The 18875-nt window shown below is 48.7% G+C and overlaps 1 protein-coding gene across 2 annotated transcripts in view; it reads left to right on the top strand.

Moving 5' to 3' along the window:
* DIDO1 (death inducer-obliterator 1) overlaps window positions 1-18875 on the top strand; it is a 63361-nt gene that overhangs the window by 32277 nt on the left and 12209 nt on the right. For both annotated transcript variants that reach the window (XM_033187034.1, XM_033187033.1), the window contains exons 5-15: window positions 947-1159; window positions 2175-2388; window positions 11038-11494; window positions 11632-11791; window positions 13192-13308; window positions 13442-13546; window positions 13880-14015; window positions 14239-14767; window positions 15798-15951; window positions 16687-16776; window positions 17606-17801. In XM_033187034.1, the coding sequence (XP_033042925.1) occupies window positions 947-1159; window positions 2175-2388; window positions 11038-11494; window positions 11632-11791; window positions 13192-13308; window positions 13442-13546; window positions 13880-14015; window positions 14239-14767; window positions 15798-15951; window positions 16687-16776; window positions 17606-17801 (2371 nt within the window). The remainder of the gene's footprint in view (window positions 1-946; window positions 1160-2174; window positions 2389-11037; window positions 11495-11631; window positions 11792-13191; window positions 13309-13441; window positions 13547-13879; window positions 14016-14238; window positions 14768-15797; window positions 15952-16686; window positions 16777-17605; window positions 17802-18875) is intronic.

Raw genomic sequence — 18875 nt, 5'->3', positions numbered from 1 at the left:
CAAACAAAAAAGTATATGTCATGCAATTTGGGGGGCATACTTTTTTTGTTTGTTTTTTTTTTGAGACGGAGTCTCGCTCTGTCCCCAGGCTGGAGTGCAATGGTGCGATCTCGGCTCACTGCAAGCTCCGCCTCCCGGGTTCACGCCATTCTCCTGCCTCAACCTTCCGAGTAGGTGGGACTACAGGCACCCGCCACCACGCCCGGCTAATTTTTTGTATTTTTAGTAGGGACGGGGTTTCACCGTGTTAGCCAGGATGGTCTCGATCTCCTGACCTTGTGATCCGCCCGCCTCGGCCTCCCAAAGTGCTGGGATTACAGGTGTGAGCCACCACGCCCAGCCTTGGGGAGCATACTTACACTGAAAAATTACTCATTGTTTATCTGACATTCAGATTTCATTGGCATCCTGTATTTTACTTGGCAACCTTGCCCTCAGATCCTAGCTACAGGTAACCCTCTCAAAGCAGGGAAGCTTACTTCAAAACCAGCTCTGAAGTCTTCTCTCTTCACAAAAGACCCAGTTCCTCTTTTAAGGGTTTTTACCTGATGAAGTCTGACCCATTTGACTTGCAGTCATCCCAGTTAGAGCAAAAGCCCTGCATGGGGGTCCTCTAGCTGAGCCTCTTTGTGGATGTGAGGTCCCATGGGCCCGGCCCACCCTCGGGAGGGTGCACCTAACCGAGGGCGGGAGTACAGGGGTCTCCTCAGACTCCTGCCCCCTGCAGGGCGTGACAGGCAGTGACAGTGTGAATGCCTTACCTGGAGTAAGGGGATTTTCATAGCTTGAATCAACAAAATAAATGTTTCTTCATATTAAAAGTACTATTAGTATCTCATTTTAAAACTGTGGCCTTGGTCCTATGAGTGGTTATTTTACAAGCCACACACTTAACTGCTTAAAATTGGCAAGTACATTGTTTGAAGTCATCTGTTTCGCTCTGCAGGTGATAGAGACGCCTGGTGCCTCAAAATGTATTGGCCCCGGGTGCTGTCAGGTGGCGCAGCCCGACTCGGTGTACTGCAGCAATGACTGTATCCTCAAACATGCCGCAGCAACAATGAAGTTTCTAAGCTCAGGTAAAGAACAGAAGCCAAAGCCTAAAGAGAAGATGAAGATGAAGCCAGAGAAGCCCAGTCTTCCGAAGTGTGGTGTTCAGGTGAGTCAACCGGGACCAGCCGCCTGGGCGCTGGACGCATGGGCACCAGAGCGTTTGTTGCAGACCTGTCGGTTTGTCGACCGCGTGGGGGTGGCAGGTGTAGGTGGCGCACATGTGGTGTCGCCTTGACCTTTGTCTTCCACCTTCCCACCAGTTTTCCCTTTTCTGCCGTTAGCTGACGGGTTAATTAAAACAAGTGCAGTAAAGCAAATGCTGACAGTGGCACTGCACAGGGGGCGTAAGACCAGGACACACCCTGCTGTCTTGCGAGAAGAGTTGGTAACCACCCGGTGGAGTTTGTAAAGCGTACACTTGCAGGCAGGCAGGAGTGGGAGGTGGGTTTGGGGCAAGGCCGTGGGCTTCATTTAAGACCTGGCTCTCAGAATTGTCTCCTGTTTGTACTCCATGTGATTTGGAAAGAATCGAGGATGTTCAGAAATCACAGACTCTAGTCTTAGACTGGAAGGCCCCTTCTGAGGCTCAGGTGGCTGTGGCTGTGTCACCGCCCCGTTAATGTTTGTGACCAGCAAAGCATAACTAGCACTGTTTGAGGAGTTTTCTTGATTATTTTCAAATGATTCCTTAGCCTTCGAATGACTTAATTTTTAAGACTGGTCCTTTTGAACCCTTGGCATTGGACAGCCTCCCGCGCAGGCCTTTCCACTCGTTTGGCTCATTTGGTTCATTGCCACACTCCTCCTGTCTTGGCAGCCTGTCCAGTGGCTTCTCCTCCTGTCGTCTTGGCAACCTGGCACCTCATCAGGGTTGCAGGTGACTCCATGCCAGGCGCCCTTCATGGAGCGCAAGTGGCTGAAGTCCTCAGTTTTGCCCGGACACACTGCGGCCCACTGGATACGCAAGTGTGTTGAACAGCTGCCAAGCAGGCGCAGGGTGGTGCAGGGTCTTCAGATGGCCACAAGAAGACATTGGGTCCCCACCTTCATTTCTCAGTGAAATGAAGTGAAGATGTAATTTCTTACCTTCTTAATGATTGGGGTTTTTACTGATTATCCAGGCAGGTACTAAAATCTCTTCTGTGCACAAGAGACCAGCTCCAGAAAAAAAAGAGACCACAGTGAAGAAGGCAGTGGTGGTCCCCGCGCGGAGTGAAGCACTCGGGAAGGAAGCAGCTTGTGAGAGCAGCACGCCGTCGTGGGCGAGCGATCACAATTACAATGCAGTAAAGCCAGAAAAGACTGCTGCTCCCTCGCCATCACTGTTGTATAAATGTATGTATCACCTAGGGGCTGGCCTTCTGGACCCCTCCCGTTCTTTCTGGATAGCCATCCCCTGGGCCTGTCCAGGACTGGGAATTGCAGCTGTGTGTTAAGCTGATGACAGACACCGGCTGCACCATCAGCGGGAAGCAGAGCCCATGTCCAGGATGCCTCCTGCTGCCCTGTGTCCATCCCTAGTCTGTCGGGACTTCCTGTCACTGTTTTCCAAAGCTGTACAAACCTCACTGGTGAACGTTCACCTTAATGATTGATTTTTTAATCTCTGTTTTCACTGTCAGGCTCTGGTAAGTATTCGTATTCTCTTCATGCCAGTCTGATTGCATAGCCACACTGCCCGGCACTCCACATCCACCCCTGTCTGCACCATCAGTTATTTGATGACAGCGCTGTATACGCTTCAGTTTTTCCACATTATCCACGGCCAGCACATGAACGCATCACTTCTTTTTTATGTTGTGGGAATCTTTGCAAGTTCGTGTTGCATCTGATGCTCAACTTAACGTATGCTTTTCAGGTGTACATTTATTTTTGACTGGGCAGATAGGGGATTTTTTTTTATTCATGTCTGATTCACATGCTACACACCTGCATGAACACATTTGAACTTCGAAGGCCACGCAATCCTGCTTCATAGGCCCCACGGTAAGTGAGTTCACACCTAGAACACTGTCCTGACCACAGGACGCGTGGCTTGGACTTGGTATTCTACATGTGACTGGCTTTCTTGCCCTCCTCTCTCGAATGTTTAGAGTGTTAAGATCATATCCTGCCCCAAATTTCAAATTAATGAGACGAAGATATTTCAAACAGATCTTTGAAACCTCAGATTCTGTGGTGCAACTTTAATGTTTTCTTGTTTCTCAGTTTTCTGCTGTAAAACTATTTTCAGTTCAGTCTTTAATGCCTTCTGTCTATAGTGCATTTTGTGCTTTTTAAAAAAAGCACTGAAAGGTTAAATAGCCTCAATTCAGAGACGATCACAGAGTGCCCTGCTTTCCCCGTCGTCAGACTTTGAGCAGATTCCCTAAGGGAAGGCGCTGTGCTAGGTCTGGTGTGCTTTACAAAAATATGCTTGTGTACGTGTGTGTGTGTGTGTGTGAGAGAGAGAGAAAGAGAGACAGAGTCTTGCTCTGTCGCCTAGGCTGGAGTACAGTGGCGCGATCTCGGCTCACTGCATCCTCCACCTCCAGGTTCAAATGATTCTCCTGCCTCAGCCTCCCAAGTAGCTGAGATTACAGGCCCTTGACACCATGCCTGGCTAATTTTTGTATTTTTAATAGAGACGGCGTTTCACTGTGTTGGCCAGACTGGTCTTGAACTCCCGGCCTCCTGTGATCCGCCCAACTCGGCCTCCCAAAGTGCTGGAATTGCAGGTGTGAGCCACTGCGCCTGGCGAAAAATACGCAGTTATTGAGTATGAATAACTGAATAAAAGAAGAAAAATATGTCATTCGTTTTGATCATGTAAACAGCCTAGACCTAAGAAATTGAGCCGCACATAAATTGAACCATGCAATTGCTGCATTAGAATGAATCTTGAGATACCTTACATTGTTTGAGCTGAGAATTTTATGCTAGCAAATGTCTCAAATGTTCATCAGATTCTAGCACCTCTACAATAGAACAGTGATAATTTCAGCTTGGTTAATTTCTGTCTGTGTCAACCAGAATTGAAAAGCTGCCAGAGACTCCACACGTGTAGCTGGAAGAGTCCGAGTACACTGCGGGAAGGGAGCATTGGTGGGAAGATGGGGAAATGAGGGGCTCTTGGCCCTGGGTTATTGCTTCCTGCCTGCCTCCTGCACTATGAGTGGGGAGAGGTCGACCAGGAGGCTGCTGCTCTGCCCATAGCGGGGTCCTCTGACCTTTTCTCCTCCTTCTCTTCTTTGCCACACATCAGCTCCTCTGGGAAGCTGATTTGCTCCAGGGACAGGAAGTGGGGGAAATTGCCTAATGTTAGCCTTCCCAACACATCACCTCAAGTTAAAATTGGTAGATTTCCAGAATTTATACAGGATGTGAATGGGGACGACACACTTTTGAGCTAGTAGCTTTCTGCTCGTTTTGTTATCCCGGAAATGTCATCTTCCCAAAAGGTGATTGATTGGAGCAGAGTTAGAGGCATTGGTGAGAGCAGCTACCATGTCTCTGTCTCTCTCCTAAACAACCTCTGCACTTTCGCGGGCTTGACAGGTACTGGGGAGCCTGCCACCACTGTCCGCCTTTGAGGCCCCCGCCCTACCTCCCTTGCTGGCCACAGAGCTGGCCCTCCCTGGTAGGGGGTGAGATTGGAAGTGAGAGGCTGGTGTGGGTCTGTCTCATGAGTTGATTTGCACTTGCCTCACCGTACATGCCATCAGAAGACCCACGTGGTGGAGCTGCCACTGCTGCTCCCCAGAGTGCACCTAGGCACCCTCCTGTCCTTCCCATTGGTACTCAGTTGACCTGGGGGCTCCTGTCCGACAGGCGAGGTCTCGTGTGCACAGACGTTCTGCTGCTGCTGGAAGGAGGCTATGCCCCCCATTAAGGTATCAGTAGGTCCTTCACAGCCTCAACTTGTTCCTCCCATTTGTTTTTAAAAATTGTTTCTTACATATACAGTTTCTTTAGCTTACGTAAACATTTGGCACATAACTTCTCAAATAAGATCATGATACTTCTTTTGTGTTTTTATAAATTCTTGTTCCATTTTTTTTCTCTTTATTTCCACTGTTCACCTCCCATTATTGTCCAGGCATGAAGTCAGTTGGAAATTTTTTTCTGAGATGTACCTGACTGACCAGAATTTTGAGATGGAATTCTGGTATTTATGGGTGTAATTCTTAGTATTTTGGACTCCCTAAGTGACTTAAACACTGAGGATCTGAACAGATTTTGACTGCAAAGCAGATTCTACAGTTCTTTTCATCTAACCGTTGGAATTAAAATGGAAAACCTTGCCAGTTTGTAAACCCAAATCCAGATGCTGTGTTAAGCATGGTGCCCAGGTGGAAGCACTGCCTCTTGTTCCCACGTGCTGCCACAGAGATGGCCCTGGTGGCGTGAAATGGACGGAGAACACCGTTCACAACGATAACTCATGGTGTGAGCTCCAGAAACACATGTCACTGAAATCCTAAGAGGATCCATTTTCAGTTTTCAATAATAAAACAATACATGGGGGATTCTAGAACCTAAGAGTGTTTTGCAGGAATTTGAAGCCGGGAGAGGAGGGTGGCTTGTTCACTGGTCCCGTGAGCTCTTTTTATCTGTCTCCTCCAGAGTTGTCAGCGGCAATAAAATGAGGCTGAGAGTCATCAGACTCTACGTGTCCACCAATCTCTTCCTCCCAATTAGAAGAATCAGAATTTGTACTGAGAAAGCTATAGCTTGAGAGTTGTTTTTTATGTTATCCATATAACTGGAAGTTTCTTGGGCTGTCAGTAGTAACATTCTTTTGGTATTTTTAAGTGTTTTACTTTTTATAAACTTAAAAAGCAGCCTGCTGTTGAAAAAATTACACCAGGGAAAGGTTTCACACCTCCGTCACCGTGAGCCTGCACGGTGACGCCCACGTCATCACCGCCCTGTGGCGCCCTTGTCGGCCCCTCAGCTGCTCCCTTTGTGCTTACGCTTCACCCACCTTGGGCAGGTGGGTGCAGGGATGGAAGTTTCCAGCAGGATCGGTCCCCTTGAATTCACCACCTCTTCAGTGACCTTCGTAGGACCTTTGGGAGCTATGGATCTACTCTAATAGTCTAAAGATGAATACTCAGGAAAGCCGCCTTGGCATTATCGGTGTCACAGAGTGCAGAGGTCAGCTCTGAAGACACCTGCTACAATTCCTCCAATGTGGTACCCAAGTTTCAGGTAGATTTCTATGAAGTTGTAGAATAATACTGGGTTCTTTTTTTTTTTTTGTCTGCTAACACATCAGCATACACGTTATATTCCTAGCTTCTAAAAGTTAGAGAAGTAACTTAGAAGATTGACAAGAATTTTTGCACTTAATTTAAATGAAGGTTGTGGCAACTTTGATTTGCCGCAAACCTGGAAGAGTTCGGCAAGAAGAGCGTAAGGTAACTGACTTTATCCTCAACTGACCTGCTTGGTGCTGTCAGCTAGGGGCTTTATACTGAGTATGGCCCTTTGGGACTGGAGGGATTAGAGGGGAGGGTTGTGGACTAATTTAACCTGCCCCTAACATGTTGGTTTAAGTAGTAAACAATTTAGATAAAGGTTAAATTACTGGTGTGGGAGATCTTGGGAAGAGCAGCAGCTCTGCTCCCAAATGGGTTTGGCAGCCAGGCACACACCATGTGCAGCTGGGCACAACTGAAATTGCAGTTGAGTGGAACGTCCGTCTGTCTACATGGCCCTCACACGAGTTTCTTAAGGAGAATTACCTCTCCATTAAGTTGGAAGGCACTCAAATAGTGGGTATTAGTAAGAAAACTGGAGTATTCCAAAGCATGGCGGTCTAGCTGTGGACCCTGCAAGGGTGTCCTGGCTGTAGTGATGGTCTCCTCTGAGGAGCATCTGGGATGTAGTCTGCCTGCTTTATTTGGGAATTAACCATTTCCCCCCAACATGAAAGCAAGCTAGTAACTACTTGTAAGAGGCTAATTCATTTGAACACATTTTAGCACGTTGAGAAGAGCAAAAGCAGAACATTTTCTCTTGCCACTGTCACCTTGATGGTTCCCACTGGGGGCAATCTTGGTAGTGAAGAAACAGGTAAAGCGGGAAAATGTGTAAAACATTGTTGTACACATACCTCACTGAGGGCTGGAAATAGGCCTGACGTCACAGTTTACAGAATTTACTTCCACGGTTCCTTCCCTGTGTCTCTTGAGTCTATTTTCAGGTGCATAGCATAGGAACAGCCCTTAGAGCTGTAGCGGACGGTGATAGGCAGCATTCAGGACACCGCGGGAGGCCGGTTGGAGGTCTGAGTGCCCCAGCTTCCCTAAACCAGCCAGCAGTACTGTGACAGGGCAGGCCACTTCATCGTTAACACCTAGCGAGGGCGAGAGGTGGTTTTTAGTGATTTTTTATAACCAGTTCCTTTCCCTGTGAGGAGCCATCCAGCACATAAGGTCGCTACACGTGGGCCTCTGGACAGGCCAGAACTGAGCAGACTTGGTCTCTTGCCCCATATTTTAATCCCTGTCCTGCTAAAACTTCCACTGGGGCAATTGGATGGGTTCTAGAGAGGAGCCGAGTAGCACCATCCTCCGGTGGGGGCCTGATGTTCTCCTCCCCGTCTCTGCTCAAGCCCAGGTGCCACCCAGTGGCCAGCGGCGCAGTAGCACCCAAACCAGCCAGCCTTCTGCTTGGGGAAATTGGCCAATTAGAGTGTGCTGCTGATCCATGTGCACGACGACGACCTGCTCCATTCTGCAGTTGGCTGAAACCCAGACCCGGCAGCAACAGTTTCATCTGGGCCAGTGGCCTAGGCAGGCCCCCAGAATATGGGAGCTAAAGGAGACAGCGCTGCGACCAAGGGGCAGAGAGGTGTGGGGAGGGGCAGGGAACCCCTAGCTCTCAGGCATCAGTGCTGTGTGGTGTGACCAGGTCACCACCTCTGCTGCCTTCAGGGAACCCAGCAGCGTGTAGGGGAGGCTCATACCCTGACAGGGCCCTGTTTCTCTGCAGTGGGTTTTTTCCCAGGTTGCTTGGAGTTGCTGCTTGTCCTTCTCTAATGCTGTACACCATAATAGTTCAAAGTGAATTTGGATGAACTTGCAAATCGAATTTTAGCTCTACTAAAAAGTGAGTTTCTGTCCCCATTTCGGCAGCAGCTGACCCAAGTTGAGCACCAGCCGTGCTGTCCCACCTGGTGTGGAACGGCTGTGTGCTCGGGTCCCTGGAGCAGTCGCTGGATGGAACATGTCCCTTCCGAGCAGGAATGGGGCTTTCTGTGTGTTGTAGGACGCTGCTCCCAGAGGCCCGTCTTGGAACGTTCTGCCGTTCAGTCACCTGACTGCCCATTTCCATGCTCTTTAAGCACAGATGAGGGATGACAAAAGTTGCCTCTAGAAAGGGAGCAGTTAATTTTCTAAAATAGCAATGGTTAAGGAAAGGTATCTCCTGCTTTTCAAATAAATTACGTTCATCTGCTGTCCGCACTCGAGTAATGGGTGATTTTAATCCTGTGTATTGGGAATGCCCTAAAATTCATGTCTCAACTTGGGTTTTTCCTAAGTGAGGGAGACAGTACTCTAGTTACCCGAGCAGAGAGACCGAGCATGGCCATGACCTCTCATTCCAACACTTACGATCTGGAGAAATGGAGTTGATGTTTTTAAAGTTAGCATATAACCCTAACTTGAAACAAGGTGAACACTAAACACCACTAAAGATACCGTTCAGGTCACAGCACACAGGTGTTCTGTGTGTGACAGCCAAGGCATTTTGTTGAGGTTTCTGGAAATGCCTTAAGCCAGCTTTTTAGAGTTCTTTAAACGTGATACTAAAACACTCCACAGTTTTCTATTGCAGGCACTGAATTGGTTTGAGGTTTCAGTTTGAATCATGATGGCTGGCTTCCTGGCAGGTGTTTGCCGCCTCTGGAGACCAGGGCTTGATTCTGGGTGCCTGCCTGGTTTCAGCTTCCTGCCTGTGGGCCTCCAGCGCCCTAGGCCTGCTGTGCCTTTTCATTCCCTCCCCACCCCACCCCCTCGCTGCTTCCCCCAAGAAAAAGGGCCTCTAGTGATTTTTATTTAACCTGACTGACCTATTGGAACCCTGCAGGCAAGATGCTACAGACCTGTGAGCTAAGTCTGAGTTAAACTGAGTTGTTACAGATTTGCAAACACTAAGGTAGTGACTACTTGGGTGTTTAGACCTGATCTGATGAAATAGTACATATAGAATTAAAAGCAGAGTTTCCAGGACAGATAAAAACTCACCTTTGTTCCTGTTTTGTTAGACATTGCCATTGCTTTATAGTGCACTTTTAAGATCCAGCTCCAACAGGAATGAGTGTTTTGGGGTGCGGTTGTGGGTGAGCGAGGCAGGGCCTGGCGGTGTTGCCAAGCAGGGCGTCCTGTGGCTGGACCACATCTAGCACGGGGTAGGCAGGGGCCATGAGGTTCGACGGGCTCTAAAATGAAAATACAGGATTTGCCTTTACTTAGTTACCATTAAAATGATGGTTAGGAAAGAACACATGGAAATCTTGAAAGTCGGGGTGAATATATGTTAACAGTGACACCACTGTTTGGAAGTTGGGTTATCTGTTAACAGTGACACCATTTTTTGGATCTATGTCATACTGTTGCAAGTTTTGTAACATGGAAGGAATTGTACTTATCTGGGAAGTTGGGAAGACTCACAGCCGTGAGGCTGCTGCTTGATGGATTGGCTGCTGGGGAGGACTGGCACCCGCTGCCAACATGGCCAAGCCTGGCAGCACATGCAGGGCGTCCTGCAGGACCAAGCTGGGGCAGGCTGTTGAATCGGGCCTTATTTGTAGAGTCTTGGCTCTTTCCTGAGCTTTTAGACTTCCCTCATTTATTGAAAGCAGTCAGTAAGACGACGGTGGAGGAGCGCGGTTTTGTTTTCAATCCCTGGATAAAACTGAAGCGCTCTTGAGAGCATCTGTCACGTTCTCCTGTTAGGCCTTTGGGAGTTTGGGAGGCTTGCTGCTGCACAGATCGTTGGAAAAGCCTTTCCCTAGGAGGGGCCTTGTTTACTTGATCACCCAAGGCAGCTCCCAGGCACTTGCCCGTGGAGCTGAGACGGCCTCTGCTGTCCTGGGGCCCTCACGGGGGCCCCCTATTCCCCAGGCGCTTCACTCCTTTGTCCCACTAGCTGGATCCCTGCCCTGTCTTGCAGTACACCCCAGTGAGCCCTGTCCACTGGCACACTGTCTGTCCCCTGCTCGAGGGCCTTTGAGCTCTGACAGTCTCACACGGGGTTATAAAGTGATTGATTCTCCACTGGCATAGAAGGCTTTTTGTGCAAGTTGAGGGGGTTTGACCTCTTTGAGCTTTCAATTATAATCCTTGTTTGGATTAATACTTAATGGAATTACAGCGTGAGGGTTGTGAATGGAAACATTCCTGTAATAGCACTGCTGCGTTCTCAGCTTCTCACTCTTCGTGTAAAGGTGTGGCTGCTCTTCCCGTGGTGCAGGTGTATGCCAGCTTTCCTTATTTTTATTAATGGCATCACCTCCAGTGGACTCCAGTCTGGAAGGACAATGAAGTGAGATGTGTCCACCCCACCCACCAGGATAAGAGAACCTGTTTTACCCTTCTAAAACGATCTTTTTCACTGAAGTTTACAAAAAAGCTTGCAGTTGAATTAATGATGTGCTGTTATAAATCTGCCTTTTTAAAATTGATAATGTGAGATGGTCCTTCAGTTTTGAAGCTTAGCTAGTGCTCAAGTCAAGCCTTTAATAACTAGAGTTTGCTGGTTGACGGTGAAAGATGTAATAAAGCATTTTTCTTTCTGAAATAAAATGTAGTCACTGTCATAAATGCTGCTGGCGGTCTTCCCTTACGCTCCTCTGAATGTTAAGATTTTACAAATCCTTTTCTCTATGTGTATCCTATTCAGTAATGCCAGGTGGGCACTTATAGGTTTAGAGTCAGGTGACAGCACCCCGCGGTGTCCTCCCTCACTCAGCGCCTGTGTTCTCCTTTGTAGCCACGAAGGAAGACAGGAGGTCCGAGGAGAAAGCGGCAGCCACGGCAGCCTCAAAGAAAACAGCCCCTCCGGGCTCTGCGGTGGGCAAGCAGCCTGCACCTAGAAACCTCGTGCCAAAGAAATCTTCTTTTGCTAATGTGGCAGCAGCCACACCAGCCGTTAAAAAGCCGCCCTCAGGTTTCAAGGGCACCATCCCCAAGAGGCCGTGGCTCTCCGCTACCCCATCGAGTGGTGCTGCAGTTGCCAGGCAGGCAGGACCGGCACCTGCAGCTGCCTCCAAGAAGTTCCCCGGCTCTGCTGCCTTGGTGGGAGCCGTAAGGAAGCCAGTGGTACCTTCTGTTCCAACGGCCTCGCCAGCCCCAGGACGCCTTGGGGCTATGAGTGCTGCCCCATCGCAGCCAAATTCACAAATTCGGCAAAATATCAGACGCTCCTTAAAAGAGATTTTGTGGAAAAGGTGGGCTGTTCTGCTTGATTTCTTACCCATTAAAATGGAAGGGTTTTCATTAGAGTGTGGCTGCAGGATGGCCTCACTGTTCAAAAAGTTTAATATACGCAAGTGTCTTATGTAGTTCCTTTTTTTATTCTGTTCAGAGTCAATGACAGCGATGACTTAATCATGACAGAAAGCGAAGTAGGAAAAATCGCCCTCCATATTGAGAAGGAGATGTTCAGCTTGTTTCAAGTCACAGATAATCGCTACAAGAGTAAATACCGCAGCATCATGTTCAACCTGAAGGACCCCAAAAATCAGGTGTGTGCTTGGTGTCGGTGCATTGGAGTATTCCTGTTCTGTTCACTGGATGCTAAAGGGATAAACCAAACAGTATTTTGAGATGTTTGTGTCCTTTCCAGGAAAGCTGAGACGTCTCCTTCTCCTTTGTGACCCTTTCGCCAGCCCGTGTATTGTCATATTGGTGTTGAGGGTCCTGGAAGGCCCTTCCCCTCCCTGCCTTAACTGGGGTCCTGTCTGCTTATTGGCTTCCCTGAAGTCCACGTTTTATCACCAGATTAGTCTCCTCTAAACATTGCTGTAAAGTTACAAGCCAGTCACTTCACTGGCTCCAAAATGAAGTCCAATTCTTTTTTTTTTTTTTTGAGACGGAGTCTCGCTCTGTCGCCCAGGCTGGAGCGCGGTGGCCGGATCTCAGCTCACTGCAAGCTCTGCCTCCCGGGTGCCCACTATTCTCCTGCCTCAGCCTCCCGAGTAGCTGGGACTACAGGCGCCCACCACCTCGCCCGGCTAGTTTTTTGTATTTTTTAGTAGAGACGGGGTTTCACCGTGTTAGCCAGGATGGTCTTGATCTCCTGACCTCGTGATCTGCCTGTCTCAGCCTCCCAAAGTGCTGGGATTACAGGCTTGAGCCACCGCGCCCGGCCAAAGTCCAATTCTTTATCCCAGCATATGAGGGTGTCCATATTATGGCCTCAGACAGCCTTTTCCACCTTATTTTCTCATATTGCTCACCAGCTGAGTGAGCCTGACAGTCTGGGCTGCTTTAGTGAGTTCTCACCACTTGGAGCAGGGGCTGCTATGCCCAGGTTGTGGAATCAGTCCTTCCTCACTGCAGTGTGGGGTGGGTGGTGCTTGACCCATGCAACAAGGACAGAAACTCCAGCTGGGAGGGATAGGCCGCCTGCCTGGTGGCCTCTCACCGCCAGGCTTACAGCCTTCTGGTGTTCTCTCTCCATCGGCCTCCAAACCCCTCCCTGTTTAGAATTTTAGAATATTGAAAGACCCTGACTTTGCATCTCACCATTAAACAGCCACAAACAAATGATTTCTTCCTTCCTTTGTCCCTGACACTACCTTTTTGACTTGTGTCCACCTTGTGTACATAATTGTTTTTCCTTAGGTGGTGTGTGTTGTTTTTTTAGCAGAGCCAGTGCAGCATAGGCCGTGAGATCCACTGTTTAACCTTATGGCTTGTGCTGTCTGGGCCCCCATTTGCTCACAGCAGGGATGACCCAGGGTGCACTGTCACAGGGCCATTTGGGGAGTTAGAGAGGTCTGCCCAGTGCCACACGCAAGTGGGCCCTGAGGACGTTTTTCCTGTGCCCGCTAAACTTCTGGGCAGCTCTGTTTTCCATAAGCTCTCTGTATTGATAGATACAGGAATAGTATTTGAGTAAATGAAAAATGTTTGTTTACAGGGACTCTTCCATCGTGTTCTGCGTGAGGAAATCTCTTTGGCAAAACTTGTGAGACTGAAGCCAGAAGAACTTGTATCTAAAGAGCTTTCCACGTGGAAAGAGAGGCCGACGAGATCTGTGAGTGCGGAGGGCACCCGCGGAGGCACCCGGGACTCAAGTTTAACAGGAACAAATTCGTAGGCGGCCGCATGAGCAATGCTTTCCTCCTAGAAAACAAGGCTTCAGCCCTGTGGTGTCTTTTTCATTTCAGGTGATGGAGTCCAGAACTAAACTGCACAATGAAAGCAAGAAGACGGCCCCCAGGCAGGAGGCCATCCCTGATCTGGAGGACTCTCCGCCAGTGTCAGATTCAGAGGTAAGCGTTTGGGTGCTTTTGTGTTCACCAAGATAGATCAATCCATCCCACATGTTTTGAGGTTATCTTAAATTACTGGGCAGAACACTGAGCTTACAGCAGGTGTATGTCATTGTGGCATTCCTCAGTCCTTGTATTGGGTGTGTGTCATTGTGGCGTTCCTCAGTCCTTGTATTGGGTGTGTGTCGTTATGGCGTTCCCCAGTCCTTGTTTTCGGTGGTCCTTTTTTCTCCCTGTGGGTCTCAATCCCATGAGACCACTTGTCTTGGGTGTTGTTAATTTGGAGCTGAGTTTGGAGAAGAAATGACCTCACTTTTTTTGTTTTTCTTTTAGGAACAGCAAGAGTCGGCACGTGCTGCCCCTGAGAAGAGCACAGCGCCGCTCCTGGACGTCTTCAGCTGCATGTTGAAAGACACCACCAGTCAGCACCGCGCACACCTCTTCGATCTCAACTGTAAAATTTGCACAGGTGCGCACAGTTTGGGGGATGGAGCCTTGAAGCCAAGACTAAACTTGATTTTGTTAAATATCACTGAATCCTTGTAAAAGCAACTACACTTAAGCCAAGCTTAAACGTGCAGAAAGGCCAGAATGATTCCCGCCCTGCCTTTAGAGCGTTGCTTTCGGCTTTGTGTGAGAGACAGTCGTTTGCAGGCTGGGTTTCTCACGGAGCCTTTCCTTGCCTTCTTCAGGCCAGGTTCCCTCCGCAGAAGATGAGCCAGCTCCAAAAAAACAAAAACTGTCAGCTTCTGTTAAGAAAGAAGACTTCAAATCAAAGCCTGACAGCTCTGCCCCTGACCCGGCTCCTGATCCAGCTGATGAGGTAATGCCGGAGGCTCTGCCTGAAGTTGCCTCTGAGCCAGGCCTCGAAAGTGCTTCTCATCCAAACACGGACAGAACATACTTCCCTGGGCCTCTAGGAGATGGCCATCCCGAGCCCTCCCCGCTGGAAGACCTGTCCCCCTGCCCAGCCTCCTGTGGGAGCGGGTTGGTCACCACCGTCACAGTGTCCGGCCGGGACCCCAGGACCGCTCCAAGCAGTTCATGCACAGCCGTGGCCTCCGCAGCAGCCCGCCCAGACAGCACCCACGTGGTGGAAGCCAGACAGGACGTGCCGAAGCCTGTCTTGACTTCTGTGATGGTGCCCAAGTCCATCCTAGCTAAGCCGTCCTCATCTCCTGACCCAAGATACTTGTCAGTTCCTCCGTCACCAAATATCAGGTGCGTCCTTCAGGTGTGGTCTGAACAAGTCAAACTTTTTTTTAGATTAACAAAAGGAAAGATAACTGGTGATTAAATAGTTGAACTCGGAAATTTAACCTGGAATACAGCTTCACTCTCATCTTTTAGAACGTCCCAGTTGTAGGGTGCCTTCTTGTCCTTCTGGAAGTGGAGATCTTGGAAATTTACATTTAGATTTGTGCTCATCCAGTTTTGTTGTCTGTTCACTTTATTTTTCTTTAACCAAAATGTCTGTATCATTATAATTTAAGTAAGTAATTGGCAAAAGTAAGCTACCAAAAACGTAAAACTTACAAGAGTTCACTTTTGCTTTTACGTATAAAGTCTTTGTACTCGAAGCCGGGCACAGTGGCTCACACCTGTCACCCCAGCATGTTGCAGGGCAGAGGTGGGAGGTGTGCCTGATTCCAGGAGTTTGAAACCAGCCTGAGCAACATGGCAAAACCCCATCTCTACAAAAAGGACAAAAATTAGCCAGGCGTGGTAATGCACGCCTGTAGTCCCAGCTACTTGAAAGGCTAAGGTGGGAGGATCACCTGAGCCTGGGAGGTGGAGACTGCAGCCAGCCGTGTTGCCCCACTGCACTCCAGCCTGCACGACAGAATGAGATCCTGTCTCAAAAAAAAAAAAAAAAAATCGGCCGGGCGTGGTGGCTCAAGCCTGTAATCCCAGCACTTTGGGAGGCTGAGACGGGCGGATCACGAAGTCAGGAGATCGAGACCATCCTGGCTAACACGGTGAAACCCTGTCTCTACTAAAAAAAATACAAAAAACTAGCCGGGCGAGGTGGCGGGCGCCTGTAGTCCCAGCTACTCGGGAGGCTGAGGCAGGAGAATGGCGTGAACCCGGGAGGCGGAGCTTGCAGTGAGCTGAGATCCGGCCACTGCACTCCAGCCTGGGCGACAGGGCGAGACTCCGTCTCAAAAAAAAAAAAAAAAAAAAAATCTACTTTTGAAATTCTCATTGCACAGAGGGACATTGACTTTTTTTCCATGGTTTTGTTTTACAGCACCTCAGAGTCACGGTCCCCTCCAGAGGGAGACACGACCCTCTTTTTGTCTCGACTCAGCACCATTTGGAAAGGATTTATTAACATGCAGAGTGTGGCAAAATTTGTCACTAAGGCGTATCCTGTCTCTGGGTGTTTCGATTACCTCAGTGAGGTTAGAACCAAGAAAACGTGTGTGCGTGTGTGTGTGTCTTTCATAGGAGTTTCTAAACTAGAGTCAAACGCATGACTTTCAAGAAGTAGGAGAGAAACAGAAATGCCTGACACCCTTGCAACTGACTGTCTGGATACAGAAATGCCTCTAAATGCAAAGTGGTGATGCTGTGATGAGTCCACAGGTTCAGCAGTTTGGACAGGGTCAGAAATGTGAGCCTGTAGTCTGGCCTGTCAGTGACCGGTTTCGCTGGGGCACTGACCAGATGGCTGTGCGCACAGCCACCAGCACAGCCAGGTGTTCGGAGCCAGCTTTACACACACCTGGCCACTTGTGGGGTGGTGCATATGACCCCATGGCAGGCCTTTTAGTTTCAGAATTAACCAGAAAACAGCACTGGCATTTATGACTTTAATGCAAGGAGTCACCCTGGCTCATATGTGAATTGTTACTCTCTGTGTATGTACGTAAAGACAGCATAGAAGTGTTGGGCAGTAATTTCTAAACATAATCTTGTTTGGCAGAAGGTTGGCATCATACCCCCCTTGGATTTGGTAACTTGTAATCCTGGATTTAATACAGCATTTAATACATTTAATACAAGAATGACTGTTTTCCTTGGAATAGTTGTGGTCTTCTTGAATCTTGGATAGTATGACTACATTCAAATGACTGCATTCATCTTTTTGTGACTACTGCAGTTCAAAGTGATTTACTCCAGTGCTTTCTGTTTAGGATTTGCCTGACACGATCCACATTGGTGGGAGGATTGCACCGAAGACAGTTTGGGATTATGTTGGCAAACTCAAGTCTTCTGTGTCCAAGGTATCTGCTTATAGTATAAATTCTGCAACCACGGAAAATTGTGTTTATTTAAACACATCTTTTTTTAACCTCTTATTTTGATGGGTTAACACTTAAAATGTTAGCCTATAGCTTATTAGATATTTCCAGGTGAATGTTAAAAATTAAGTTTTGCAGTGAGCCGAGATCACACCACTGCACTCCAGCCTGGGAGAGCAAGACTGTCTCAAAAAAAAAAAAAAAAAAAAGTTTCTACAGTTGTATTACTTTGTGAAGGTGTTTGAGTATACAGTGGTAGGGGGTTGCTTCTAGTTTATTATAATGTATGTGCAGTTAAATTTTAGTAAGAAATATATAAGCTTTATTTTCTTGTTTTTTTTATGATTGAAGGAGCAGAAGGTGTCTTTTGCGGGGGTGATCAGGCTCAGGGCACTCAACCTGGGCTCTTAAACGGTCTTGGTTTTCTGGGACCCCCTGAGATTTAGCTACAGCTGTGTGTGTCTGTAGTTTTCTCTCGGGAAGCTCTGTAGTCTTTGTCAGGTTCACAAAAGGGCTAGATCCTGTCTAGTTTAACCCTCCTCTGGGGAGGTACACAGCCAGCCATTGCAGATCATGCAGCTGGTTCCTCGTGACTGGGGCCATCGTGCATGTAGGAAAAGCCGGCTCTGCTCCAGACACTGCTGGGCTCACATGTCACGCGAATTGCCTCACTGAGACAGGAGCTCTATGGGATCGTGGCTGTGAGTAGGAGAGATTTTACAAGGCTTCCTGTTGAAAGCAGGATGTGAATCGGGCGTGTGATGCTTGAGCCGCATCTTCTTTATGAGTGCTTCCCACTCTTCCATTGCAGGAGCTCTGTCTGATCCGCTTCCACCCCGCCACAGAGGAAGAGGAGGTCGCCTATATCTCTCTCTACTCCTATTTTAGCAGCCGTGGCCGCTTTGGTGTTGTAGCTAATAACAACAGGCACGTCAAGGACCTCTACCTGATCCCACTGAGCGCCCAGGACCCTGTTCCATCCAAACTCTTGCCCTTTGAGGGACCAGGTAAGCGCTGGCTTTCTGGGTGGAGGTGAGGCCCACCTGCACCTGCACCTGCACCTGCACCCGCACCCCTCCTCCCACTGACATGCCCCGCTGAGTCCTGACCAGCCCAGGGCTCTCTGGGAGCAGGAGTTAGGAGCACAGACTCAGCGATTAGCAATAGGATTCATCTTTGAGGGCGTACGACTGTGGCACTAGAAGGGCCCCCTATTCACAGCATAAATTGTCTCAGAAGAGTTTTTTAGAGGGGAAAACCCACAGCTTGCAACCAGCTCATCCTGGCCTCAGGTCAGAGAAGACACAGTGCCCAGGAGTCCGAGGCTCAGCCAGAAAGGGAGGTGACGTTCCCAGCTGCCTTGTGTTTTCCTCCAGATAGACTCAGGAGCCAGCACACACCAGAAAGTGGCTCCATCAGGGGTCACTTCTCTAACAGGGGTGGATTTCCAGGAGATTTAAAAATAATGACATAGAAAACTATTTCTAGAAAGAATTACTTTCAGATCTGCGGCTCAAATTGTAATAGCTTCATTCATCTTTGGCCAGCTACTTTGTGTTTGCACATTCCTTGGGAAGTACTGTACTTAAACGATTATTTACAAATAGCCTAAAATATATCTTTGTCAAGAGTTGAGGGTGGTTCCAGGGGCCACATGCTCTGTCAGTGACCAGCTCTTTCATAGCCCCTTAGCAGAAGCTGATGTGACTTCAGGTAGGGATAAGTATCTGCTGCCCAACTGCAATGTCTCCTTGGCCATGCAGTCCCCAGAGGATCCGTGTTCTCTAAAAATGGGTGCGTGAATTACACAGTGTTCTCTTAAGTGCTTCGTCATAAAGGCAGGTGCTGTCTAGACCCTGTGCCTCAGTGCCCTCTGTCCCTGTCACTGGGCCTCGGCGGGTGTTTCTGCCACAGCTGTGCAGGGTGCTCCCACCCACACTCCTTACGCCTCACCGTAGCTAGCTGAGGTTCTGTAGGGGCCACTCCACATCTTGGGCGAGACTTCTGTCACCCCAGGCACAGCCCATGTTCCTACTGGAGCCCATTTCACAGCTGGAGTGGGCTCGGCCTGTGCCTGTGTT

This window comes from Trachypithecus francoisi, unplaced genomic scaffold (genome assembly GCF_009764315.1).
Source record: "Trachypithecus francoisi isolate TF-2019V2 unplaced genomic scaffold, Tfra_2.0 Lachesis_group21, whole genome shotgun sequence".
Taxonomy (NCBI): domain Eukaryota; kingdom Metazoa; phylum Chordata; class Mammalia; order Primates; family Cercopithecidae; genus Trachypithecus; species Trachypithecus francoisi.
The sequence above is the reverse complement of the archived record's forward strand: the minus strand, read 5'-3'. Positions and strand labels throughout refer to the sequence as shown.